The sequence below is a fragment of the Monodon monoceros genome, unplaced genomic scaffold (genome assembly GCF_005190385.1).
Source record: "Monodon monoceros isolate NGI ecotype Baffin Bay Population unplaced genomic scaffold, NGI_Narwhal_1 Super_Scaffold_19, whole genome shotgun sequence".
Taxonomy (NCBI): Eukaryota; Metazoa; Chordata; class Mammalia; order Artiodactyla; family Monodontidae; genus Monodon; species Monodon monoceros.
This window is the reverse complement of record NW_021703775.1, coordinates 8,703,944-8,731,543: the sequence shown is the minus strand read 5'-3', so window position 1 is coordinate 8,731,543 and position 27,600 is coordinate 8,703,944. Positions and strand designations below refer to the sequence as shown.

At 51.1% G+C, this 27,600-nt stretch overlaps 1 protein-coding gene across 3 annotated transcripts in view; it reads left to right on the top strand.

Moving 5' to 3' along the window:
* Positions 1 to 25,532, top strand: part of CNNM4 (cyclin and CBS domain divalent metal cation transport mediator 4) — a 35,063-nt gene extending 9,531 nt beyond the window's left edge. The window contains exons 2-8 of one of the 3 annotated variants that reach the window (XR_003795014.1): positions 15,476 to 15,619; positions 15,911 to 16,045; positions 17,057 to 17,226; positions 17,489 to 17,585; positions 22,519 to 22,700; positions 23,014 to 23,930; positions 24,727 to 25,532. Coding sequence is in view for 1 of the 3 variants with exons in the window: in XM_029232799.1 (XP_029088632.1) it covers positions 15,476 to 15,619; positions 15,911 to 16,045; positions 17,057 to 17,226; positions 17,489 to 17,585; positions 22,519 to 22,700; positions 23,014 to 23,211 (926 nt within the window). In the remaining 2 variants the exon portion in view is untranslated. Of the gene's footprint in view, positions 1 to 15,475; positions 15,620 to 15,910; positions 16,046 to 17,056; positions 17,227 to 17,488; positions 17,586 to 22,518; positions 22,701 to 23,013 lie in introns of all 3 variants that reach the window. The other 2 variants (XR_003795015.1, XM_029232799.1) reach the window with 2 other exon arrangements.
* The last annotated feature ends 2,068 nt before the right edge of the window (positions 25,533 to 27,600 follow it).

Genomic DNA, 27,600 nt, shown 5'->3' with positions numbered 1-27,600 from the left:
GTTGCGGTGCGCGTGCTTCTCATTATGGTGGCTTCTCGTGTTGCAGAGCACGGGCTCTAGGTGCACGGATTTCAGTAGTTGTGGCTCGCAGGCTCTAGAGTGCAGGCTCAGTAGTTGTGGCACATGAGCTTAGTTGCTCCGCGGCATGTGGGACCTTCCTGGACCAGGGCTCGAACCTGTGTCCACTGCATTGACAGGCGGATTCTTAACCACTGTGCCAGCAGGGAAGCTCCTAGATTTGTTTTAAAGTAAAGTTTCTGTTGAAGCAAAGTGCTTAAATCATAAGTATTCAGCTTGCTAGTTTTTACAAAGGAGCACCCTTGTGTAAATACCTCTTAGCTCAAGAAATAGAACATTATCAATATCTTAGAAGCCCCCTGCACACCCTCCCAGTTACTGCCCCTGCCCCCCAAATCATCATGGGTCAATTTTTTCTGTTTCTGAACTTTTATAAGTGAATCGTATAGTATATACTCTTATGTCCGGGTCCTTCTGCTCAACATTAAGGTTATGAACTTCACGCATGTTGCTTGTAGCTGTAGTTCATTCTCTTTTCGTTGCTGTATAGTATTGCATGATAGAAACACACCACCATGGTACTGTTGGTGGACGTTTGGATTGTTTCCACTTTGAGAGTCTTACAAATAATGCCACTAAGAACACTCTTGGCATGTCTTCTGGTGACTACATGTAGCCAGTTCTGCTGGGAATATGTCTGGGAGTAGAAATGCTGGGGCATCGTATAGGCATAGAGGAGACAGTTTTCCAAAGTGCTTGTATCTGTTTCCACTCCTATGCTCACAACCCTGGTACTGTTGGCTCTTTATTTATTTTATTTTAGTTAGCCCATCAGGTAGGTGTGTGGTAGTATCTCTTCGTGATTTTAATATAGATTTCCCTAGTGACTAATGATGCTGAGCACGTTCTCATCTGCTTATCATCCATTGTGGTGGTTGGTGCTTTTGATTCCCAGTTGAAGATTCTTTGCCTATATGAAAGTCAGGAAGCTAGAATCCTGTGTTATCTTCTGGAAGCTGTATTGTTTACCTTAGCGATCTATAATCCTTCCGGAATTTATTTTTATTATTTTTTTATTATTTTTTTTGCGGTACGCGGGCCTCTCACCGTTGCGGCCCCTCCCGCCACGGAGCACAGGCTCCGGAAGCGCAGGCCCAGCAGCCATGGCTCACGGGCCCAGCCGCTCGCGGCACGCGGGATCTTCCTGGACCGGGGCACGAACCCGTGTGCCCTGCATCGGCAGGCGGACCCTCAACCACTGTGCCACCAGGGAAGCCCTATTTTTGTTTTTGATGTGTTACAGGTCAAGATTCTTTTTTTAAAAAATCCATATGGATGTCCAACTACTTCAGTAGAACTCATTGAAAGGACTGTCCTTTCCTCACTGAACCATGGTATATCTGTAGGTCTGGACCCTCTTCCATTGGTCTCTTTATTTTTCCTTGTTCCAATACTGCATTGACATAATTGCAGTACTTTTACAGTAAGCTTTGGTACCTGATAATGTTCAATACTTTGTTCTTTGTTCTTCAAGATTGTCTTGACTATTCTTAACCTTTTTTGCCTGGGAATTTTATGGAATTGCATTGACTCTATAGATAACTTGAAGACTTGACATCTTTATAGTAATGAATCTTCCAGTCTACAAACATGGTTACCCCTCCATTAGTTCATGCTCTCTTAATTTCTTTCAATAATATAGTCATTTTCTGTGTAGAAGTCTTACACTTCTTTTCTTGATTTATTGCTAGGTATTTGGTGATTTTAAGCAGTGTCTTTAAAGTTTTATTTTTCATTTGTTTGTTACAGATTGTTCCAACCAGGGTGTATTGCAGTTCAGTTCTGGTGCCAATCACCTGGCATTAGCATCAGTCCCCATGGGTGTAGGGGCTCAGTCCTCCAGAGATGGCTCTTACCTCAGATGCCAGCCTCAAGTGGGGTCCCCTCCACCTGTGTACATCTGACCAACTGGCTATACACTCAGGGGTTTTCATGACTCCCCCTCAGGTTTGATAATTCGCTAGAATGGCTCACAGAACTCAGGAAAGTGCTACACTGACGATTACAGTTTTATTTTAAAGAATGTACCTAGGATGGGGTCTGTCTGAGGGACAGGGAGCTTCCATGCCCTCTCCCTCTGGAGCCAGAGTGTGTCACCCTCCTGGTACATCGGTGTGTTCACCAACCTGGACGCTCCACTGAGCTTTGGGATCCAGAGTTTTTATCATCAGGACTTCCTTAGCATATGCTCGATTAAGCCATTGGCCTTCCCTGGAGGTAGGGCCTTTTGTGCCCTCTTCAGTTTAACTGGTGACCATCTCCAGTCTCTCTCTAGGGTCCCACCTAGAATCATCAACATTATTATTATTATTTTTTGGCTCCTCCCTGAAACTTGTGGGGTCTTAGTTCTCCAACCAGGGAGCGAATCCGGGCCCTCAGCAGTGAGGGCCCGGGGTCTTAACCACTGGACCGCCAGGGAATTCCCTAGAGTCGTCTTATTAACATCACAAAGGCACTCCTGTCACTCAGGAAATCCAAGGGTTTTGGAAGCTCTGTGACAGGAACTAGGGTCGGAGACCAGATATATTCACAAGGATAGAGAAATGTAGTTAATTTTTGTATAGTGACTCTGAATTCATTGACCTTGCCAAACTGAATATTTAATTCAAATAGTTTATTTTAGATTCTTTTGGCTTTTTTACACATATAATTATGTTGCTTATGAATAATGGCAATTTTATTTATTTACTGCTAAACTTCATACATTTTATATCTTGTTCTTGCCTTTTTCGCTGCCTAGGACATATAGGATCATATTGACCTGGTGACAGTGGGCATTCTTGTTTAAATATCGCTGAGATGATTGAATGATTAATCTCCTTTTTTCCTGAATTATGCTGATTGATTTTTGAACGTTAACCCTTAAATATTTGTTGTATAACTGGAATAAACCTGACTTGGCCGTGATGTATTCTTTTTACGCGTCATTGGATTTGACTTGCCAATATCTTTGTTTAGAATTTTGGCATCTACGTTCATGAGAGAGATAGGCCTATAAGTATTTGTTCTGCCATTAAAAAAAACATTGAGGAAGATATTATTACAAGGTGTCCCTGTTAGGTTTTTGTTTGCTTGTTTGTTGTGGCAGGAAAAATAATTGCCTAATAATTGAGTCCTTTTCCCTCTTTTAACTAATATTTCAGTTTAGGCGAGCAAATTTGAACGTAGCAAGTAATTATCTCACCCTCTCCCTCCCCGTTTCCTGCTTCTCCTTCAGACAACCAGTATAAGCGTCTTACATCACCGGCAATGTTGCTGCAGTTTTTCTCCTTCTTTAGGGTTTTTTTTTCTTTTCTCCTTCAGATTTTGATGTCAAGGTCTAGAATGATTTTAATAGTTTACAAATTATTTGGAAACGTGTATGATTACCAGGAACCAACTGGGCTTCACCAATGGAAACAGAACAAAAAACCTTTCTTTTGTGTGACGGGGGATAGGATTACTAGGTTAGTTCAGGAGAAAACTAGTCCCAGACTTAATGTTATCTGGATGTTAACATTTAAGAGAATTTCCTATTATATCTTCATGAATAACATGCAACATGTGGGCTCATTAACAGTGGTCCAGTTTTTAGGTTGATTTGCCCGTAGATTATTAGCTGGTTGCACAAACAGATCGAAAAGAGCAGATGCCTCTGAAGGCAGTAAGTGTGCTGAGTCTGTGAGTGGCCCTGCGGGGAGTGGTGAGGAAGGGGCTTCTCCTCGGGGGCGGGGGCTGGGGCGGGAGGCCAGATGGCCAGGAGCTGGGATTCCAGGGGGAAAGGCCAGGGGAGCTCCTGAGACCAGAGGACGGCTGGAAAGAGAGAGAAGCAGTTTGCTGGAAGGGTCCAAAGTCAAAAGGAGGCTGGTGGTGCCTTCCTCCGCTCACAGGCATGTCAGCCGGGCCAGCGTCTTCTCTGCACTTTATTTCTTTCCACTGTGTAATGTAGCTCTAGCTCTCTGTGTTCCTCCCCACCCTCCGCACCATCCCTGGCTGTGTCCTCCAGGAGAGGTTTCCACATCTCTGAGGACCAAGACACCAGCAGTTGGTCTGAGCTCACTCCTTAGATAACTTAAGAAACTTAAAAAAGAAAACAAAAACCCCTCTCCTTTGACCCAGGTATTCCCCTTCTAGAAATCTATCTTAAGGACATGGAGATAGATCCAAATATATTTATTACGAGGATTTTCATATTGGCAGAAAAAGGGGAAGGGCACAGTTTAAGAGCCCAGTGGGGCTTGAGATTATGTACACATGTGTGCAATGAAATATTATCAGGCCATTCAATTTTTACAAATATTTCTATGACATGGGCAAATACAAAGAATGCAAAGTATTTAAAAAACGGAGTACAAGGGCTTCCCTGGTGGCACAGTGGTTGAGAATCTGCCTGCTAATGCAGGGGACACAGGTTCGAGCCCTGGTCTGGGAAGATCCCACATGCCGCGGAACAACTAGGTCCGTGAGCCACAACTACTGAGCCTGCGCGTCTGGGGCCTGTGCTCTGCAACAAGAGAGGCCACGACTGTGAGAGGCCCGTGCACCGCGATGAAGAGTGGCCCCCGCCTCCCACAAGTAGAGAAAGCCCTCACACAGAAACGAAGACCCAACACAGCCAAAAATAAAAATAAATAAATTAAAGAAGGCTCAACATTAAAAAAAAAAAACAAAAAAAAAACGGAGTATAAAACTATTTACATTATGATCCAATTTGTGGAGAAAATATATAATATTTTAGCTATGTATGTTAATTTTAAAAGACCAAAGAAAACAAGCAGTTACCAGTACTTATCTTTGGAAGGTAGGATTAAAAGTGATCTTAATTTCCTTCTTTCTACTTTTGTTACCACAATCAGAAAAAAAAAACCATGTAAAAATTAGTTAGACGTAAAAAAAAAAATTACAAGAAAATTGGGGAAGTTAGAGCGCTGACTGTTGATGGTCTTAAGGAATTATATGTTTGGGTGTGATGATACTATTGTGGTTTTGTTTTTTTAAAGGGTCCTTAACTTTTAGAGATCCTCACCAAAATGCTTGGGTAAAAGTTACAGATGTTTACAGATAAGATCTGGGATTTCCTTCATAATAAACCAGTGGAGCTGGTGGGGTGAAAGAGGAAACAGGATTGGCCAGAGGAGTTGTTAATTGTTTAAGGTAGGTGAAGGGTGTAATGATATTATTTCCTCTCCTTTTGTATAGGCTTTTATTTTCCATCATAAAAGGTTAAAAATTAGAGACTACTAGTTAACTGAAAAATCAAAGCCATGAAGACCTGTCCTGAGAATTAGAGAACAGTCTTAGGGTTCCCCCACATCCATTTGTCAACAGCTTGACCCCTGGGGCGCTTGGGTTAAAAGAAGGCTATTTGGAGAAGTCCCATTTCTGAATCCCAGCTTGCTCACCTCCTCACAGTGCTATTCTGGGCAGGACCTCTCTGAGCTGGGGTTTCCTCCTGTGAAGAGTGGGGTTGGTCGTAGGAGATGCTCTGATGGGGGGAGGGGAAGGGTGGGACAGCACCCTGCCCTCCTCCCCGAAAAGTGCTCGCCCTGACTGCTCAGTGCCTGGGGGGAAGTAGACCCTGAGGGGGGACACCCAAGCATCTACGGTGCAAAGGGACAGCGAAGGTGTGGCCACCTTTTCAAGGCTGTTCTAAACAGAGCTCTTTAAACTTTTTTGATTGTGGACCCTATTAGGAAAAAAATTTTTTTTAATTTGTATCTCCATTCATTCAAAAATTATATACATGTACTGTTTTTCTAATACATATATTATAAAACAAAGAAAAACAATTTTAAATAAGTAAAAATGGAATAACCATTATTTAAAAATGTCTTGCTAATAGTCATCACTTCCTATTATCTCTAGCACACACTTTATATACTTTCTCAAGGCACAAAATACCCTTTTGCTGGGATTCATCATTACTGACAGTGGCTGGACGTCTGTGTTTCACATAGTTTTCTTTGTTTTGAATCGTTCTGGCCAGTCACTCAGCCCTGACTCCATCCTTAGTGATTTTCCCCCGGTGCTGGTTGAGGCAGCAGGTGGTGAGAAGGGCAGCTCTGGCCTTTGTTGGCATCTGTGCTCTTCATTCTGGGATTTCCTTGCCCAGACAGTTGTTAAGCAACTGTCCATTTTGCGAGCTTTGCTTTGGTCCTGTGTACTCCACGTCGTGTGTAAACCCCTGTCTGCACTGGCTCCCAGTCTGCTGGAGTATGAGTGAGTGTGTATGTGCAGGACATCCGGAGCCCCGTGGTCACCTGCGGTGACTGGTGACCAGCTGGCTTGCAGGCCTGGTCCAGGCCCACCCGTGGTCAGTCTGTGTAGAAACAAAAGCTAAAGTTGCTTATTTATCTTGGATTAAAAATAAACAGAAACCGTGTAAGGGATGAGTACCCCCTTGGGAGACCCTGTTCTGAAAGGTCCTGGACGGGCCGTGACTGCGTTGTCGTCTTGCTCGGGGTGGCTCGGCTTGTCGATCTCCTGGTCAGTCTCTAGAACCCCTTTTACCTGCAGACCCCTGTCTGTTTTGGCAAGTGGGCCCCAGTGTCTCCATTTCCATTTCTCTTTTCCATGCAGCTGTCCTCCTATCACTGTCTTTTTTTTTCTGCTTTACTCTGTTTTACCTTTTGTCTTACCTTACATTTTCATTTACTTCCTTTTAAAAACATAACCCGTTGGGGCTTCCCTGGTGGCGTAGTGGTTAAGAATCCGCCTGCCAACGCAGGGGACACGGGTTCGAGGCCTGGTCCGGGAAGATCCCACATGCCGCGGAGCAACTAAACCCGTGTGCCACAACTACTGAGCCTGTGCTCTAGAGCCCGCGAGCCACAACTACTGAGCCCACGTGCCTAGAGCCTGTGCTCCACAACGGGAGAGGCCACCGCAATGAGAGGCCTGTGCACCGCAGTGAGGAGTGGCCGCCACTCGCCGCAACTGGAGAGGGCTGGCGCGCAGCAACGAGGACCCAATGCAGCCAAAAATAAATAAAAATAAAATAAATTTATCAAAACCAAACAAAAACATAACCCGCTATAATGCGGTATTTTCACTGGTGATATTCATTGGCTAGCTTGCCTGTCGGGCACCTGCTGTATATTGAGCCTTATCTGGACAAGGAGTCATGAGTCAAGAACCGCCCTGGTGAGTGTAAACTGGGACCCACACTGGGGAGGGCAATTGGGAGTTTTCTATCAAATTTGCCCTTTGACCTGTGACTCCACAACTATAAATATATCTCACGTGGGTCAAAAATGGTGGACATACAGGGATTATCCTTACAGCATTGTTTGCAGTAGAAAAAAACCTGGCAACAATAATGTGTTCGTCAGCAGAAGGGAGAGGGTCAGATCCACATCCATACTGGTGCCCACAATCCGAGCTCTCGGGCCACGGAGTGGGGAGCAGCTCTGCGCTCCAGTGACCTCTCTGAGGGCAACATGTGAGGTGCAGAAAAGTGTACCTTGTATTTTTAATTAAAATAAAAGTAATATATTTATTGTAGAAACTTTTAGAAAGGTGGAAAATGATTAAGAAATAAAAGTCAAAGTCACCCTCATCCTACCACCCCAAATGTTTTTGTTGCGTTTTCTTCTAGTGAGTCAGCAATGAACTGTATTGCCTCTCCCCCTCAAAATGACACATCCTTCTTCTCCTTTCTGACTATAAACGTAAAAATTAAAAAGTAAAACATGTTGACTTTAAAATGCATCAAGCAAAAGCAAAAGAAACCAGTATTGCTCTTACTGTCCTGTTTTGTAACTTTCTGCTTTACACCGTGAACCACCGTCTTTTAAAATAAATCTATATCTACATCAGCCTTTTTAGTGGCTGCAGTACTGTGTCATAAACCACACTGGGTGGACCCTCCTGGGCACACCTTGCACATGGCCTGGGCACTTCCTTTGTGTTAAGGTCTTTCCTAGAAGTGAAAGAAACGGAGTCCAAGGTCTTATACATTTTACATCTTGACGCATACTGCCAGGTCATGACGGAAAAATGTCATTGTTCTCTCCAGTACTGCACTCTTTTAGTCACCACAGTCTTATATTTTAATTTATATTAAAATTAAGGACCTCCTCAGTGTTTTTTTTTTTAATTAAAAAAAACTAAGAAAATTTTTCTCACTGTTCTTTTAAATTGCTTATGGATTAAACAACTTCCACCCGGCCCTCCCAGTCCGGCCGGCCCTCTCTGCCCTGGATGCTCTGCAGTATTGTTTTTGCATATAACTCTCCCACCCACTTGGAGCTGAGTTGGGAGGGCTGTGCTCTGCCCCTCTGGTTCCTCTGTCACCCTGGCCCCTGGCTTCTTGCTGGGATGGGCCACGGCTCTTCCTGCTCGCTGCGGTCAGGCTATTAATCACCAGCCTAATCCTGCCCTGGCCGGTGGAGGGCGTCGGAGGAGGGCGATTCCCAGGAAATCAGGGTGCCCGTTGTCTGCAAGTGCAGGCCCATCGCCCAAGGCTATGTCTTGGGCAATGGGTCTACACTTGGCAGGTGGCTGCCTGGCCAGCTCCTCTCGCCATGGGGGGTGCCTGAGAGCTCAGGGCCAGTCTTGGAACCTGGGATGGCAGGAGGTGGGACCTGCCGGGAGGCCAGCGAGGGAGGCCAGAGAGAGAGAGGCCAGAGAGAGATGCCAAGGACACCATCTTGGGTGGCGGTAATCCCACGTCTGATCTGGGGCCCCTGGATCTTCCCCATGAGAAAAGGCAACTGGAGCTGGCGAGTAGGGCCTCTCGGAGCCCTCGTGGACTTTGAAACCCAGCACCTAGTAATGTGTTTTTCTTACGATCTTTGAGAGACTATAAAGGTTTTTTGCGGGGCGGTGGGGGGGAGGAGGACACAGCTGTTTGCTAAAATGGGCATTGTGGGCGGTGGAGGACTGGGCTTTCCAGGGCCCCTGGAGACCTCCCTGTATGTTTCTAGCAGAGTTTGGAGCATCTGCTGTGCACCGGGCGAGGGATGGGGGGCTAATGGAGAGAAGTGAATCACGGTGCAGGCCAGGCTGAGCTGCATCCTGGTCCTGGTCCGCGGGGAGCTGGATGCCAGGCAGCCAATGGCACAGCCCGCAGCCTTCCAAGTGCTGGGAAAGGAAGAACTGGGGCGGGGCGGCGCGGGGGCAGTGAGTGCCAACGGGCTGGTGGAAGGGTAAAGAGGTTGTTGAGGGACTCAGGCAGGTCCTCCCTCTGCTTGCCCCCTCTTCCAGGTGGGAGAGGGCAGTGAAAGAGGCCCAGGCTTGCTGTCTGCATCTGCCGATCCCGCGGGGGTTTCTAGAGGCCTCGTGCAGCTTTCTGACCTGGACAAAGGCTGACAAGGGCGGAGAGGGCAAGCTTGCAGCCAGATGTGGCCCAGAGGTGACCTCAGGACAGCAATTTCAAGGTGCCTCCTTCCCTTCCCCACAGCCAGGTTGCCCCTTCCTAGCAGTGCTTGAATTTAGAAGGCTGAGGAAGCCCCAAGCCCTAGCAAAGCAGTGTGAGAGTATTTTTAAGAGTTTCTTTCTTTCTTATGTGTTTCTTTCTAATTATACCATTGTTATGGAAATTTTAGAATTTCTATTTAGGGAAGTATAAAAAAGAAAACAGAAACCATACTGAAACCCCCATACTGTTAGGTTAAACCATATGAATTGCAATTGTCTTTTTTTTTTTTTTTTTTTTGGTCAAAAATAGTGAAATATCAGCAATTTCATATGGGGCAGCCGAATATAATCATTTTGCTACATTGTCTCAGCCTTCTTTTCTTTGAATAAGGACTGCCTTGGAAAACGTGGGATTCTCAGCTTTTGGAGTAGATGTATCATGTCAATTTTCATGTTTCATTTCTCACCCCACTTCTCCCCCCAAAATCCAATTATCCAGTTGAATGGATACTAATAATCAAATGAGGTAACTCATTAAAATGAAATTCTATGTTAGATTTAAACTCCATACAATGAGAACCATAAATGTAAGTCCTAAGTTGATCCTCTTATTCTAAATGGTACATCAGTTAATAGTAATTTCTGAATTACTGTTCAGAAGCTGCTTTTTTTTTTTAAAGTCATCACCCCCCTGTTGCTTTTTTTAAAAAAATATTTATTTATTTACTTGGTTGCACCGGGTCTTAGTTGCAGCTCGCCAGCTCCTTAGTTGTGGCACATGGGCTCCTTAGTTGTGGCATGCAGACTCTTAGTTGTGGCATGCATGTGGGATCTAGTTCCCTGACCAGGGATCGAACCTGGGCCCCCTGCATTGGGAGCATGGAGGGTTTTTTTTTGTTTTTTTTTTTTGTTTTTTCAGTACGCGGGCCTCTCACTGCTGCGGCCTCTCCCATTGCGGAACACAGTCTCCGGACGTGCAGGCTTAGTGGCCATGGCTCACGGGCCCAGCCGCTCCGCGGCACGTGGGGTCTTCCCGGACCAGGGCATGAACCCGTGTCCCCTGCATCGGCAGGCGGACTCTCAACCACTGCGCCACCAGGGAAGCCCAAGGGAGCATGGAGTTTAAACCATTGCGCCACCAGGGAAGTCCCTACAGAAACTTCTTGATTACTAAAATTCAGAATAATTCTTTGCCTAGTCTCCGTCCCTCTCCCCCTTCCCCTGTTGGTTATGTTTCTTTTCCTAAGGCACATCCACATGAACTGTGTCATCCATTCCACAAATATTCATTGAACACCTACTGTGTGCTGCTTGCTGTTCTGAGTTTTGGGAACACAGATGACAGCCTCTGATATGATGGAGCTCTCAATCTAGTGGGAGAAGATGGTCCATAAAACGACAAACACAATGAACAAGCATGGTCTATTTTTTTTTAAATTTATTTATTTTTGGCTGCATTGGGTCTTTGTTGCTGTGCGCGGGCTTTCTCTAGTTGCGGTGAGCGGGGTCTACGCTTCATTGCGGTGCGTGGGCTTCTTCTCATTGCGGTGGCTTCTCTTGTTGCAGAGCACAGGCTCTAGGCACGTGGGCTTCAATAGTTGTGGCTCGCGGGCTCTAGAGCGCAGGCTCAGTAGTTGTGGCACATGGGCTTAGCTGCTTCGCGGCATGTGGGATTTTCCCGGACCAGGGCTCGAACCTGTGTCCCCTGCATTGGCAGGCGGATTCTTAACCACTCCGCCACCAGGGAAGTCCTCTATTGTTTATTGTAGGTGATAAACTAAAGACCAGGGTTGCGGGGCTGGAGGAAGTGTTGCAGTACTCAGTGAGGCCCTCTGGGTAGGCCAAGGTGACATTTGAGCAGTGAAGGAAGACCCGAAGCAGGCTGAGCTGGGCAGGTGTGTGTGGGAGGAGCAGGCCAGGCTGAGGGAGCAGCCTTAGGAGTTTGAGGAAGAGCCAGGAGGCCGAGCGGCACAAGTGTGAGAGAGCAGGGCAGCAGGAGGGCTTTGGGCCCCAGGCCGCTGCGAGGAGTATGCTGTCTACCTGGAGTGAGACAGAGCCACTGGAGGGTTTGGGGCACAGCATGAGGTGACGTTATAACTTCTCCTGTAAGAGGGTCCCCCTTGCTGCTGTGTTGAGAGTAGACTCGGGTCCAGGATGAAGACTTGGGGTCTCACCCTCTGGGTGAGAGGAGGTGCACGTGGCTCAGCACGCGGCAGTAGCAGTGGAGGCTCCCAGAGGAGGTTGGATTCTGGGTGTCCATTGCAGGCAGAGCCGATGGGATCCGCTGAGTGGGTTGGATGTAGAAGGGTAGAGAAACAGAGGAATCAGGGACTTCCCTGGCGGTCCAGCGGTTAGGACTCTGCGCTTCCACTGCAGGGGCCCCGGGTTTGAACCCTGGTTGGGGAACTAAGATTCCGCATGCCGCACAGCGTGGCCAGAGAAGAAAAGAAATAGAGGTGGCAAAGTTTATTCCCCCAGGGCCTCATCCACTGGATGGATGGAGATTGGGGAGGTCTGGAGGAAGGGCAGGAGCTAGGTTTTGGCCAACTTAAGTTCAGGATGTTATACATCCACGTGGAGCTAGCTGTCAGCGAGCAGCTGGCTGGATATGTGAGTCTAGAGAGCACAGGAGAGGGCTGGGTTGCTCATGCTTATTTGAGACGCCTTGACTTATAGTTTGTATTTAAAGTCCAGAGGCAAGGGACAAGGTGCAAGGACTGAGCCCTGGGACCCTCTCTTCTCAAGGAGGAGCAGCAGCCCTGAGGTCAGAGGAACACCAGGAGAGCCGTGTCCTGGAAGCCAAGGAGAGGGAGGATTTCCAGGGGGAGGGAGAGAGTTGGCCCCTTGTCAGAGACTGTGGCCTGAGCAGGTCATCTGAGACTGAGACCCCACCGTTGGAGGTCATTGGTGACCTTGGCAAGAGAGGTTCTCTGACCAGGAGGGGAGATGGTTCTGCTACGACCCAAGAATGGCCCCTCTGGGCAGATAAATTAGAAGGCGGCAGATATGGCCCAGGGTCCTGTGCCCGGGCCAGCGGAGGATGACTGACTGGCCCCCAGCCCAGCACCTTTGCATGCGGCCCAACTGGCCAGCCACAGTCAGTGCAGTGTTCCAAGCTCTTAGCCTGCAGAGCAGGGCTGGCCGTGGGCCGTGCCCCAGGTTGCCTTACCTACAGGGTACCTGTCTGCAAGGTGCTGCCACTAGAGGGCGCCCACACCCACCAGTGGATTCCACAAACCAAGGTGCCCCAGAGAGGAGCAGGGAGGGGGCTGAGAGGGGCTCAAGGAATCTGCTCATTTCATCCACAGGAGGGGCATTTCGGTCCTTCAGAGAAGCCACCCACCTTTTCCTGTGAGGCCCAGTGTAACCCGTGACTGTTTTGTGGGTCAGGACTTGTTCTGAGTCTGGGGGTTAATCAGAGGGTTCAGTGGGGACGGGGACGTTTTCTCAGATTACTGGAGCTGTGTCTTCTCTGCAGGCGCTCTGACTTCTGGGCTGTGAGCAAGGACCTGCGGACTGAGCCACACCCACCCTGTTCTCCGGGGCTCAGTCTGCGGCAGGTTAGGCATGGAGGGTCCTTGCTCACCCCTTCCCACCAGTTTCCCTTTGTTCGCTTTAATTTTGTTTTTCCCCCTTCATTTTTTCTCAATTAAAAAAAAACAAAACTGTAGAAGTAGAACATGCCTAGCAAGTAGAACGATATAGAAGGGTATAAAGTAAGGGATAACACGGCCCCTCCCTCAAACTCCAAATATCCCCGAAGGTGGCCATGGTTATCTCCTCCAGACGCTAACAGGGTAGTTTACACCTCACCGGCCCTCGCAGGCAGATGGCAGCACGCACTCTGTCCCGTTATAGCCTCTCCAGGGCTTCCTTCCACAACGTGGTTCATCCGGCTGTGCCGCGTTCTCCCCAGAACAGCAGTGGCTCCTGTTAAGGACTGCTGCTCCGTTGCTCTCGAGGTTTGAGGTTGTTAAAAAGAATGTTCTGATGAACCCCTTTGCTTGTTCTGTCTTTCTACGTTTTGAAAATTACATCCGTAGAGTAAGTTCCTACCCGTGGAATTTCCAAGTCCAAGCTTAGGGACCCTGAATTCTGAGACATGCCGCCAACTGGGCCTCCTAAAATGTGTGCCTGTTTACCTGCCCACCCACCAGAGTGCCTGTGGGGGCCTGCGTGTCTCCCCAGCACTGGGCGCTCCCAGGCTTATTAGGGTGTGCCGTCTGGAAGCAGCAAAAGCTCCCTTGCTCTAATTCTGGTTCCCGCCTGATGCCACAGCTTAACTGGCTGCCCCAGGCCCCTCAGAGCATCGTTTCTGTCTCCAGGGAGCGCTCCTGCATGGGCAGCACTGACAGGTGAAGAGGCCGGGGGGCCGGACACCGGGGTTCTGGCCCTGACTGCCTGCTGCCTGCTGAGGACCTTGGCCGAGCTCTGGGTCTTGCCGGCTCAGCTCTGGAAGACACTGGAAAGTTTTAATCGAGCCCATGGTTCTTCCTGGCAAAGTGCTAAAAGGTTTTTGATCACGACTGGAAATAAGGATACCACAGTGACCAGCACCTTGTGGAAAAGTTTCACACACAAAAAAACCAACCACACAGGGCTTCCCTAGTGGCGCAGTGGTTAAGAACCCGCCTGCCAATGCAGGGGACACGGGTTCGAGCCCTTGTCCAGGAAGATCCCACATGCCGCGGAGCAACTAAGCCCGTGCGCCACAACTACTAAGCCTGCGCTCTAGAGCCCGCAAGCCACAACTACTGAGCCCGCGTGCCACAACTACTGAAGCCCGCACACCTAGAGCCCGTGCTCCACAACAAGAGAAGCCACCTCAATGAGAAGCCCACACACCGCAACGAAGAGTAGCCCCCGCTCACCGCAACTAGAGAAAGCCCGCACACAGCAACAAAGACCCAATGCAACCAAAATAAATAAAAAATAAATAATTAAAACAAAACAAACAAAAAAACCCAACCACACAAACAAGAAAAGTACTTGCCGCCACGTGGTGTACCCTGCGACTTTTCACTTTATTTTTAAAAATGCTGGTCCCGAGAACTGGCGTGTCTCTGTTCTCCCTCAGAGGCCCCCAGGAGTTATGGAGATGCATCCTGGGGCTGGGATTCCCTGAGGCCTTAGAGACCTGGAGAACATCCTCTGCGCACTGTGCGCTAGAGTCAGGGCTGAGGCTGGGTCATGCAGGGGAAGCTGACTTGACCTTCACAGCTCTCCGGGCCTTCTCCCCTTAGGCTGCTCTAGACCCGTGTCCCCGTGTGTGGGTCACACAGTCCCGTTCAACCCAGAGTGGGGGCCGGGCCCTTTTTGGCTGTCACCCTGTCATTGTCACACGCTGGGGCGAGGGGCACGAGAGCAGTGTGGGACCCCAAAGGAGGGCCTGGGAAGCCCTGCCGCCCCACAGAGCTTCTGTGGAGGGTCCTTCCTCCCCACCCTCTGCCTCCTAACTTTCTTTCTTGCCTCCAAGGGTGGCCCTCCTCTAATTATAGTACCTGCCTGGCCTAATTATAGCCTGGGCTAATTTGTTAATGGCTTTGGGTACTGAGAGCCCTTGCCTTGGGCAGGATCATGGCCCCTGGATACATGTAGGGAAGCTTTGCCAGGGAGCACTGGATGAAGGGACGTGAGTGGCCTTTGAGGCCCATGGGGGGCGGCGTGGGCCCCCTGGGGAGCCCCATGTCCAGCTGGTGCACGCAGGGCTCTGACCAATGCTGCCTCTGTCCACGAGCTGTCAGGGTGGGTCTCTCCCCTTCCCAGGGGTCCCAGGAGCCCCTGGTGCGCGGCACCAGGCAGGGCCTTGCCATTTTCATTCTATTTAAACAAATGGTCCTTAATTAAATGCCTTTAATTTGAAAAATACTTTTGGTTTTCCTCTCCATGAAAGCAATGTCTGTTTGCAATAGAAGCTTCAGGAAATGCACAAAAGGGAAGAAATGCCATTCATGACCCCACCCCAGTGACTTATGACCCCAAATGTGTTAACTTTTGGTCGCGGAGTCTCATGACTGGTCCCTCTGCTCTTGTTTGACTCATTATATTGTCCCCGCAGGGAAGTCCCACCTGGCCATCGTGCAGAAGGTGAACAACGAGGGCGAAGGTGACCCCTTCTACGAGGTGCTGGGCCTGGTCACCCTGGAGGACGTCATCGAGGAGATCATCAAGTCCGAGATCCTGGACGAGTCTGATATGTACAGTGAGTCCCCTTCCCACCCTGCCCTGCTCTGCTCTGCTCAGACTGGCACCTGCTGTCCCCAGGTGGGAAGGCTGCCGTGGGGACGGGAGGCTGGGCACCAACCAGGGCTGCTCGGAGCACCCGCAGGAGCCGCCTTCCTTCCTCCCAGCATTTGTGTCTCAGCGCAGACACTGCTGCTTCTGCTTCTGGTGGAAGAAGGACCCGCGGAGCTGGGAGTCGGCGGGTGGGTACCAGTCTGTTCCCTAGTCCTTGGCGGATGCTGTTCTCAGTTCCAGATTCCTTCTCTTGCAGCTGACAACCGAAGCCGGAAACGGGTATCTGAGAAGAGCAAGCGTGACTTCTCAGCCTTCAAGGATGCTGACAATGAACTCAAGGTGAAAATTTCTCCTCAGCTACTTCTGGCTGCTCATCGCTTCCTGTCCACGGGTAAGAGCATGAGGGGGGCCTTCGGGTGTCGGTGGGATACAGCCCCGGAGGGAGACGTACTGGGCCTCTGGCTACTCCTCCCCAGGGGACAAGGGCTACAGCAGATGAAGGGCCTGGGGCACGCACGCCTGCCTCTGGGAGGGGGCGAGGTGTTTTCCTTCCATCCCCACCGAAGATCCCTGCGGTTTGTTTTCCCCGTTAATGGGTTGCTGCTACAAACTTCCAGGAACCATCCGGCTTTGTTTTGGCTGTTTTGTGCTGGGAGGACCTGAGGTGGGCACCGGGCTCCCCGTTGAGGAGGGAGAAGGAGGCCCTTCCATATGCCCCCTCCCCCTGGGTACAGCCCACAGCCCTGCATGCTCATCCTCTCTGAGCGTCTGGATCCAGCTCCCTTCTCATCTCTCTGCCTCCCCTCCGCCTGCATCTGCTGGGCCCCTCGGGACCTGACTTCTAGGTCAATGACTTTTCTCTCTTCTCACCCCTGACTCAAAGGTCCCTTGGAGACCCGGGTGATTAATTAGGAAAACGCCCGCCTGCTCTGTCCTCTCCCCTCAGTCTGACTTCCTTCCCAGCCCTCACTTGCTAAAGCTGTGATCCTTCCCTCTCCTGTGCTTTTCCTGCCGGGCTATTGATGACATGGATACTGACAGTAGTGATAGTCACGTTTATTAGGCACTTCGCATGTGGCAAGCGTGTGTCTTAGTGTCCTACGTCTGTTATCCCATTTCACCAAACAGCGACCCCATGAAGTTTTAAATCCCTATTTTACAGATGAGGAAACTGAGGCACAGGTGAAAGAGTTTGCCTGAGGTCATGTTTTATTAGTGCAGGAGCCACTGTCCAGGCCCAACCAGTGACAGACCTGCATGTACTGAGGCCGGAGCCAAGGTCATGCCCTCCGGGAAGGCAGGGCCAGGCAGTGAGGAGCTGTCCAGCACAGCAGTGACCATGTTCCAGGCACTGCCCCGCCCAGCCTGGCCTCATGTGAAATCCTCCTCTCTCCTCCTCCAGAGGTTCCCCAGTTCAGCCCCTCTCTGATATCGGAGAAGATCCTGCTGCGGCTGCTCAAGTACCCAGACGTCATTCAGGAGCTCAAGTTCGATGAGCACAACAAGTACTACGTCCGCCATTACCTGTACACCCGCAACAAGCCGGCTGACTACTTTATCCTCGTCCTGCAGGTGCGCCTGCCCCGCCCTGCCCTCCTTGCCTGAGCTGCCCTCTCACCTGCTTTCCTGCCCTTGAGCCTCTGCTCCCCGTTGCCCGTCCTCCGCCTGCAAGGCCACCGTTGAGCCCCTGGGTCTCCAGGGCTCTGGAACTAGCTCCTCCACGGGGCCCACAGCCCTGTTCACTCCTCGCGTCTCCCTCGTGCCTCAGGCTTTTTCTTCCCAGATGTTTTTTCCTTCTCAACTCTGTTTGTAACCCTGACCCGTGTTCTTTCAGGGGAAGGTGGAGGTGGAGGCCGGGAAGGAGAACATGAAGTTTGAGACGGGCGCCTTCTCCTACTACGGGACCATGGCCCTGTCCTCGTCCCCCTCTGGTGAGTCTCTGGGCCATGTCTGGGCCGCCCTCCAGCACTCCTGGAGGGGGAGAGACTCGGACTGGCCCCTCAGAACCTAGGGCCGCCTAGAAGGGTCATAACCCAGGTGGCTCGGGGGAGAGGAGGCCAGCGAGGGCCAGAGCTGCCAGGGCCTCGAGGAAGTGGCCTGGAAGAGCAGTGACTCGCCCCTTGGGACCGGGTTCAGAGAGTGGAGGGAAGAGATGAGGGGATTCTGACGAAAGCCTGGAGGGAGCTGAGAGCGTGTTCTGAGGTGGTGAGACCAGCCCACCAGGAGGTGAGGAAGAGGGGGGACGTGAGTCAGGGAGCCGCAGGAAGTTGACGGCATTTGCTTGCCATACGAAGCAGGAGGCCGTTAGCGGCCCTTGAGCAGGCGGTCCTGTGACAGCGGAGTGGCCCTCCTTAGCCATGACGGCGGGAGACCAGTTGAGAGGGAGGCAGGTGGAGGGAGGCTGCAGGGCCTCACTTGTGAAGACTGGGCCAGGGGAATCAGGGTGGGGGAAGGGGGCCCATAGCCCCCGTGTTTGGAGGCCAGGCCAGGGCCTGTTTTTCGGCCTCGCAGTTTGCAGATGGCTTCGGCTTTTCAGGGGGCTGAGCCACTGCCTTTGGTTAAGGGGCCGTTCTGATGGAATAAAGGGACCTGGGGGCAAAGAAAGGACTGGACAGCCTCTGAGAAGGGCCACTGGCCACCCCGGCGCCCTCTGCTTCTCCGGTCCTGGGTGGCTCAGGCTCCCCTTGCTGGAGGGGGTGCCCTGCAGACAAGGCCCAAGTCTCGCCCGGCTCAGCTCCTCGCAAGTTGTGTGACCCCTCCGGCCCCAGGTTGCTGCGGGCTGGACAGTGAAAGTCTGCTTTGGTGCCGGGGACAGGCACATGGTGAGGGGGCTGCTGCAGCTCCTGGGGAGCCTCCATGCTGTGCCTGTTACTGTCCTTTGACAAAGAGGACCCCCATGTGGGGGGCTGGGCACCCGTGCATACTGACACAGCTCAGCTCCTCCACCAGCGTGAACAGGCTCCTGGGGGAGGGGAGTGGGAAACAAGGCTGCAGAGCTGGGTTTTGGAACAGGTGGCCCCTGCCCAGGTGCCTCAGGCCTGGGGAGGACTTCTCTGCCCCTCCTGAGAGCACCTCTTGCGGTCCAGCTTGGGGAAATCTTGTGCAGCAGGGCACACAGTGACGGGACGTCCCTCCAAGCACCCTTTCTCTGCAGCCATGCCTCAGAGCCTGGTTAGGGTCCTGGGCTCTGTCTTTTGATGTGGAGGCCCCAGGTTCCCACTTGCAGTGGCTGGAAGGGAGGGGAGATGACTTCCGGGGGCTCTGGGCACACTCCACCAGCTTCTGCCCTTCTCTGATCAGGGCTCTGGTCAGCTCTGAGCACCCTCCCCGTCAGGGCCGGGTCCCCTTTACTGTTGTGCCCCCTCTCTGCTCGAGGGAACCTGGCCCCCAGCAAGTCTGCTTCTCCATCCTGTTCCTATGGCTCCACGTCCACCCCACCCATCACTGACCTTTTCCTCTTTTGCTCCAGTGCCTTCCACCCTGGTCAGGTGTCCGCCTGGCAAGCGGAACTCCCTGCTCTCCCGGCTCTCAGGTAACATGGCATGGCTGGAGAATTTGCACTGCCACCTGCCGCCTGAGCCCTCACACTGCAGCTGCATTAACCGCTCCCAGCAGGCACTGGGGGCCCCGCCCCCCGCCCAGCACCTCTGCCATCCCACCTGTTCACACCTGTGGGCCAGCCTGACCAGTGCTAGCTGTGCTTGGCCTGGGGCCCAATTACTATGTGCCTTTGCCCAGGTCCTGGAAGGGTTTCCCCAGAGGTCCTTCAGTCTTTGAGAAGAGACACAAACGCCTGCAGGTGACAGGCTGGGAGTGGAGGGTGGCTCCCGGCCAGGCCAAGTGAGCCCAGCTGCTCAGGGCCACTCACAGGCCTCAGCAGGATGACTTGTCACCCCATCAGCTTTCTCTAAAAAACTTTCCAGCTTTCCTCACAGGCTTTGGTTTTCATTCTTTGGCTGCTGGTTCCACCTGCCAGGGGGAGGCAGCAGCTGGGTGGTTAGAAGTGTGGCCGCAGTCATACTGCCCTGGTTGAATGGGGTCTCCGTAGACACCAGCTAAATGATTCCGGGAGCTGACTTACCTTTTCTAAGTCTTGGTTTCCTCCTGTGAAATGGGAGCAATACATGTGCCCACTTCTTAGAATTGTTGGCAGCAGTGAGAGAATTGATATAAAATGTTTAGTTAGAGCTCAGTTACTGTTTGTTTTTTCTCTGTTACAACCAAAATGTGACATTCCAATCAGAAAGTGTTTAGGAAAATTCCAAAAGCCACAGAAACATGCTGTTTCTGGCCTTTGATATGTCACACTCCCGAGCCTTGTCCCAGGGTTGGTGGGAACTGTGTTGGCCTCAGAATCACTCAGTTCGAGGGATTCCTATCCCATGTATACTGCGGCGGCAGAGGTCCTGATGTCAGGATTCTGGCCTGGGCTGCTGAGCCCGGAGGAGAAGAGCATGACGAGTGTCTTTGAGTTCTGGTCTCAGTGCATAACTTAGAGAAGGTCCCTGGGTCCCAGCAGTGCTAAAAACCTACCACTTCAGTCAACTGTTTCCCCTATTATGTTTGTACAGCTGGGGTTTTTTCCATCTTAAATGTACAAAAACACACTTTTTAAAATTGATCCTCTTTAAAAAAAAAAAGTAAAAAGGTGATTTAGAAGTCACCCGTCCCGTTCAAACACAGCCAACTTTTGGCAGTGATGGGAAGTACAAAGCCATTAATGGTCTTTGAGCAGGGGGCTGTCTGATGAGAACAGAATGGGCCATGTCAGCCCTCACTGGCCAACCCCTCAGCCTCACTCTCCTTTTCTGCTCTTGCTTCTGTCTCATAGATGGCCAGGAGTTGACGCACACATGGTTTGAATCCTGATGTCTTTACCTAATATGGGAACCGAGACACTTTTCCATAAGCTTTCTAGCTAGAGCTACACAGAGTTTCACCAAGCAGGTGTGCCTTCATTTGGTTTTTTTCCCCCTTATGCATATTCATGGAGGTCTATATTCTAAGTATAACAGCGTGATGTAGACCTCTTTACGGAAAAACTTCTTCTGTATTTAAGATTATGTCCTTAGAATATTCTTCCAGAAATGGACTTACCAAGTCAAACCCCCTGTTTTTTGGTTTTGTTTTGTTTTAATCATAAAAGTAACATAGCTTATTTAGAAAATTGGGAAGGTGGAAAAAAATCTTACGAAAATTAAGAAGCGTCATAATTTCATTATTCAGAAACAAGCACTTCATATTTTGTTAGATTTCTAGACCTCTGTTTTTAATAGGCCATGTGACTAATCTATGTTGGTTTAAATTCCGTTCCTGTTCCTGGAGTGTTAATAAGCATTAATTAAAAGCATTCTATCATCCAAATAATTAATGTCAAATATTAAGCAATATCCCTAGTGTTTCTGGTCTTTGCTAGAACTTAATCAGAGGTGTCGCTTAAGTTAGAATGAGTGATACATGCACATGGTCCTCTAGTGGTTGTATACCACCTAATCATAGACTATCCAGACTGTATTTTCCTGGTTTTATGAATGAAACTCACACGTAGAGTATTACTCAATTCAGTCGCACTTGGTTCAGCCACCCAGATTCAATGGTTGCTCTTTTCACTGGTCTGTTTGTGAGAATAGCTGACTCAGTAGTTAGTAACTTACTAGTTAAGTAAGCGAATCAGCTTAGTCCACGTCCTGTCCGTTTAAAACAAGCCAGTACGCTTCCACAGTTAACTTCTTGGTGCATTTCATTGTCTTCTGAGCGTTCCCCAAAATACGAGCTAATGACGTACAATAATGTGTGTGCCCTTCCTTTTCCAAAATAAGGAGCTGGTTCCTTCCTCGTTGGAGGTTGAGCCATTCCCCTTGCCTGGTTTCAGTCGACCGAATGGAGGCCTGTGCTTCCCCTAGTGGCGGGAAGAGGCACTGCCACCGCTACCCCAGGCTCTGCCTCATGGGAGGGGGACTGAGACCCAGCCCCCAGACACCCCAGAGTGGGAAGCCTGGAGCTCTGGGGCCTCTAGGTTCCTCTGAGAGGAACCTGCTGCACCCCACCCCCCTGCCAGACTGGCTGGGCTCAGCAGACACAGGGCAGGACTGTTCCACACACAACAGGTTACGTGCCGAGCACACTTTTGAGCTCTTACGAGCATTTTGAAATGTGAGCAGGGTGTCATGTTGGGGGGTGTATGACGTGTGGTGAGAGAGTGCAAACTGTAGGTTCTTCCTCTGCATATAATTTAAAAGTATGCAGTTTGGGCTTCCCTGGTGGCGCAGTAGTTGAGAGTCCACCTGCCGACGCAGGGGACACGGGTTCGTGCCCAGTCTGGGAAGATCCCACGTGCTGCGGAGCGGCTGGGCCCGTGAGCCATGGCTGTTGGGCCTGCGCGTTCGGAGCCTGTGCTCCACAACGGGAGAGGCCACAACAGTGAGAGGCCCGCGTACCGCAAAAAAAAAAAAAAAAAGTATGCAGTTTATGTCCCTTGACAGAAGCTGTCATCGAGACAGGGACAGTGGCTCCTCTGCCATGCTCGGGTCATCATTGTGTCACCCTTGCCTGATCAGCTGTTGGGGAAATGAGGGGTTTTGTAGCCATAAACTTTCTGTGTCTCTGGTTTTTGTTTTCTGTTTTGTTCATCTGTTTGGGTAGACTTTTTAATTCTTACTGCACCACAGTCCTAAACAAACTAGCTCATTGGCATTGATGAGGTCAGACCTTCTGCAGGCAGGGCTTCCGTTCGTTTGTGCCCGAGAGATACTTCCCGCTGCCGGTGGGGGCACCACTGCCCGGGTGTCCGTGGACAAGGTTGGACAGGAGGCTGTGAGGGGCACCAGGCTGGCCCCCGGCCTGACAGCCTCTCTCCCTCCACAGACCGCTCCCCATCCCACCCCGCACCCCTCAGCCGCTCGGCCTCCCTCAGCTACCCGGACCGCTCAGAAACGGCGTCGAGCACGGCCCCCTTGGCAGGCAGCAGCCAGTTCGGCAGCTCCATCCTGGGCCAGTACACCTCCGACTTCAGCGTCCGGGCGCTCATGGACCTCCAGTACATTAAGGTGAGCGCTCCGCATGGCCCTCTCCCCAGGCAGCACCTCCTCATCCTGGGCGTCTGGACCTCTGACCGGCAGCTTCTTTCTTTGATCCACCACACCCAGCACGGAGGGCCCGGGATGGACGCGTGTCCCTCCTGCTCTAGCTCCTCACTCTTTGGCCCCCCCCCCCCCCCCGCCCCGCTCCGCCCCCTGGGTCACGCCCTCTCTCCTGGACTCGCAACCTCCCTCCTGGCTGCCCGTTTCTCCGGGTCTCCTGTAGGGTTGGCCCCCCCGGCCCTGCTGTCGGTGAACCAGGCCGTCCCGCTTCCCCCTGCAGATCACCCGGCAACAGTACCAGAATGGGCTGCTGGCCTCACGCATGGAGAACTGCCCCCAGTTCCCCCTGGATGGGTGCACCATCTGTACCGAGAACTTGACCGACAAGTCCGAGCTGCCCCTGGTGGACGAGACCACGACTCTCCTGAACGAACGCAACTCCTTGCTGCACAGAGCCTCCCTCGAGGGCGCCATCTGACGGGAGGGCCCGGGGTCCCCCGCCAGCCCCGCGGGGGCCTCCCCAGTGGGCCCACACGAAGACAGGGAGCCTGTTAGGCCGGAAGGGGTACAGATAGCCTGTCTGACTGAGCAGCCAGATGGCCCCCGACCCGAGGGGGATCTGGCCTCCGACAGGGACCTCTGAACAGCTCCGGGCTGGCGGCTGCCCACCCTGGACTGTGGGGCAATGGGCCGGCGACCAGGAGCGCTTCTAAACTAGGCTCATCTCACCTCTTTTTAATACCATATGGGGAAGGGAAGACAGGGTTAAGGAACTTTATTTAAAAACAATTTTTTTTTTTTTCCACAAAAACTTTAAAAGGGGTAGGGTTTCTCACCCCGGGAAGCGATAGCCATAATCTGCTCGCAGCCGGGACCTTTTTGGCTATGTCCCTGACTCAGGAAGCCTCCTCTTTCTGCTTCTCCTCCGCCTCCTCCAGAGATGGCATCCCACGCGCCTGCTGGAGGAAGGTTTTCCCTTGGGAGGGAAGAAAGTTCTTCCCAGGAAGCAAAGAACCAAATAGTGCTGAGGACAATTGCCCGGACACGCGCTGAGGCTCGCCTGGTGTCACTGAGGCCGAGGGATTCTGGGAACCGTGATCAGGGACGTGACACTCGCAACTGCGGAGAGGAGCACACCTCCTCCTGGTAATCGCTGGACCCAGGAATCTCCTAGAACTCTGCTGATGGGCTCTCCTGGTGAGTTGGGCTCTGCTGAGGACTCTCGCCCTGTCCCTCATATCTGCCCCTCTGGACAACTCTCCCCTTGTAATGGGGCTGAGTCCAAGTGTTAGGCAGGGTCTCACACCTTTAAGATTGCTAACCCCTGCTCCCCAGGCCCTGACCTCACTTTCACCAAAGGTTTTCCCCAGGCTGGGGGAGCGACTGCGTTAGAGGGGACTTGTCTGCAATGCTCCTTTTGGGGCCAGGAGGGAACCTGGTCATGGGCATCTACGTCGTTAGCAATTCGTTCCATCCCCCTTCCCACCCCACAGCGAAAGTCAGGTCTCAGTCACTGACCCACCAAGCCCTTCTTTCCGGACTCCCGGTTTCTAATCCAAAACCCCAGTGCCTCTTGGGGACTGAGGACAAGAGGACGTTGTTGGAAGCCAGCCTAAGCAGGTCCTTCATGCCCTTTCCTCTGTGGCTGAGGCTCACCTGGCTTTGTTCACGCACTTACAGATCCAACTAAAAGGCACATAGCTGGCAGCCCCGTCTTCCCCACGTGTGTGTTATCCTAGTGTGAGATGTCGTCCTGGCCTTTGCTGAAGCTCGTGGTCCTGGGCGCTCAGAGCCCCAGCCCCACGCGCAGTCCTGCCCCAGCACCTTTTCCCTGTGCTGCAGGCTTCCCGCCATCGGGGAGGCTGTAGGACCAAGGTCCAAGGTGGCCCTTTGGTTGGGTGGAACAGTTGCTGGGGGGGCGGGGGGGCCCAAGATCAGGCGAGGGAGACTCCACAGGCCTTCCTGAGTGTTATTTATTCACTCCTTTCCTCAGCCTGTGAGTCCTGTTACCCCAAGTGCTCTGTTGGGGACCAGGAAATGTCTTGCACCAAGTATACTGGCCCCTGGTCATTTTAAAGTCCTTCCAGACACAGAATTGATTCCTACAAGTCTGCAGAGAAGGTGGTGACAGCCATGGGTTCTCAAGCCATAAGGAAAAAAGACACCAGACCTTTGGCCCCCGTTGGGGCCTGAAAACCCCTCAGTTTTCTCCAGGAGCAGCTTGCTTTCCGAGTCCACACAGGGGCTCGCAGAGCTGTGTTCCTGGGACCTGAGTGCCAGGTGGAGCAGACTCACGGCCTGAACCGAGTGTGTGTGAAGCCAAAGGAGCAGGTGCACACACTTCCACGGCTACCTCTTTGCACGCACAGTTACTTTCAAGAGATGGTCCCGCCTCCCCTCCTCTTCCCGTCCCCATTTATAATCACTTTGTGCAGAGGGCCATGATTATTTCCACATATTACTGGTCCGATGACTTCCTCCTCCCAGTGCAATTTTTCACCTCCTATTCCAATCTCTCGTTCCTGGGCTGAGCAGTACCCTGACCTGGCCCAGCCCTGCGTGTCTTCCCGTGGAAGGGAGACCTTCGCAAACGGCCCCTGGATGGGTAGGCGAGTTACAGCCACTGTAGCAAATAACTCATATTTATTTTGCATAAGATTTTAATTTGTATATTTTTGTGATTTATTTTGGCATTGTTATGAGTTTGACTCTCGGGGAGTTTTGTTGTTATGACTCTTGTGTCTTTTGTCACAAAACAATGATAATATTTGCTAAACGATATATGGAATTTATTTTTGATTGGTAATAAAAAAAGAAATATGTATAAATATTGGTGAGTTTACAGTTGGCCTGTTTGAGTCCTGTCGATACTCGGTACCGGTCATAGAGCTAGAAGTGGCCGTGCCTGGCTCTCTCCTATGACAGGGCAAGGGGCCAGCATTCTGGGACTGTGTAACAGTAAAAAGGAAGCAGAAATGTAACTTACAAAAATATATATAATCAAGGCTGTTGTCACAGGAGCTAGAGAGTGCCAGCTGCTGCTAGACAGACAGGGCAAGTGTGCTCAACTGCCACCATTAGGGATCCAGTACAATGGACATCAGAGGCTTGGGGGCAGCTGGGATGGGCAGATTGCCCCTCCTCTCTCCCCTGGGGGCTGAAGGAGAAAGGAGCTTGATCCAGAAGTATGATCACGTTGTCTTAGAGCAGCAGGTGCCTCTCAGTCCATACTCAGGGGCTGGTTGTGGTTTCACAGTTGGAGCGCTCACCGCTGGAGAGCCCGCCTGAGAGGGACCTCACTGTATCCGCTCCCGAGGCTTCAGCCAGGCGGACTCCTACCCACAGGTGCCCACAGGTGCCTCGGCCTGTGTGTGCAGTCGAGTGCACCCAGGCCAGGGGCTCAAGTAAGCCTGGCTTGACAGGGCCAACTCGGGGGCGGGGGGAATGTTTAAAGAAAGGGAGGCACTGGGTAGGCAGAAAGGAAGGAGGACATTTCAGATAAAAGGAATAACAAATACAAAGTCTTGTGCATAGGTGGGCAAGAATAAATTTCATTCATCCATCTGTTCCACACATGTTTAAGCCCTTGCTACATGCCAGGTGCCACCAACCCCTCAGGCTGTCTTCTCCGCCTGGAACTTCCTCCCAGGTCTTTGTGAGGCTCACCCCCTTGCTTCATCTAAGCCTCTGTTCAAATGCTACTTCCTTGAAGAAGCCTTCCCCCATCACCCCAGCCAAAAGAACTTGGCCCCAGTCCCTCTGTCTGTCTCCTTGTATTGCCATGTTTTTCTCCATAGCACATATTGTCAGATATTAAAATACGGATTTATATATTTTCTGTTGTCCTCACACTAGAACTTAACCTCCAGCAGGTCAAGGTCTTTCTTATTTCCACTGCAGTCCCAGCACTAGGACAGTACCTGGTACACTGCAGGCACTGGATGCAGGAAATACTTGTTGAATGAATGAATGGGTCTTACAAGAAGGTGAGTACTGGATGCTATTGCGGGGGGGGAGCACAATGCTCCCATAACCTTGACCCAATCTAGTCAAGATGGTTGAGGAAAACCAGCTGGAGGAAGTGACGTTTGCAGACTTGAGAGAGAAGAAGGAATTAGCCAGGGGTCACACACAGTAGTTATGGGTTTGAAACTCAAGAATACTAGATAAAACATGGAAATGTCTTGAACCAAATGATCAGAAAGGAAAAATCGCCCGTGGGGGAACTGAATGCCCGGTGACAAGTGTCTCCACTGATGCTGTGATGATGGGCCAAAGACTGACTCAGAGCCAAGGAAGAAAGAAGCTGGAAAAGTAATGTTGGGGCCTCTATTGTTCACAGAAAGTCACTTGTGAGCAGCTTTGTTTGCTCTGTACTGGGTCCTTTGTCTTTGGGTCTCACAGTTTAACTCACTATTTGTGTTTTCCAAGCGTGATCCAACTGTTTTTCTACTCAAAGGTTTCCCCCCTCCCAAATAAGTTACAGGTTGTTTTCCAAGGGAGCTCGAGACCAGGGGAAAAGGAACTTGTCAAAGGTCAGAGCTCTGTCTAGATATACCGAGTGTTCTCCCCATCTTACTTCTGGAACTGGTCTTTGCTAGTTAACTTTTCAGGCACATGACTCATTTCAAGCCTGTTGTCCATTCTATCTCAGTGTCAGCATTTTATCTGGACTTGGAGACAGAAGTGTGAACCAAAGGGGTTGAGTCTACTATTATTATTTTTTTTTCAAAAGAGGCATGCCAGCCCAGTGGAAAGGCTCAGTAGTCATTATTGCTTCTGCTGGCGGCTTATTCTGGAACTTTTCACACAATATTTCTGCCGGTCACTTGCCACGGGGTTATTCATTCTTGCACATTACCTTCCA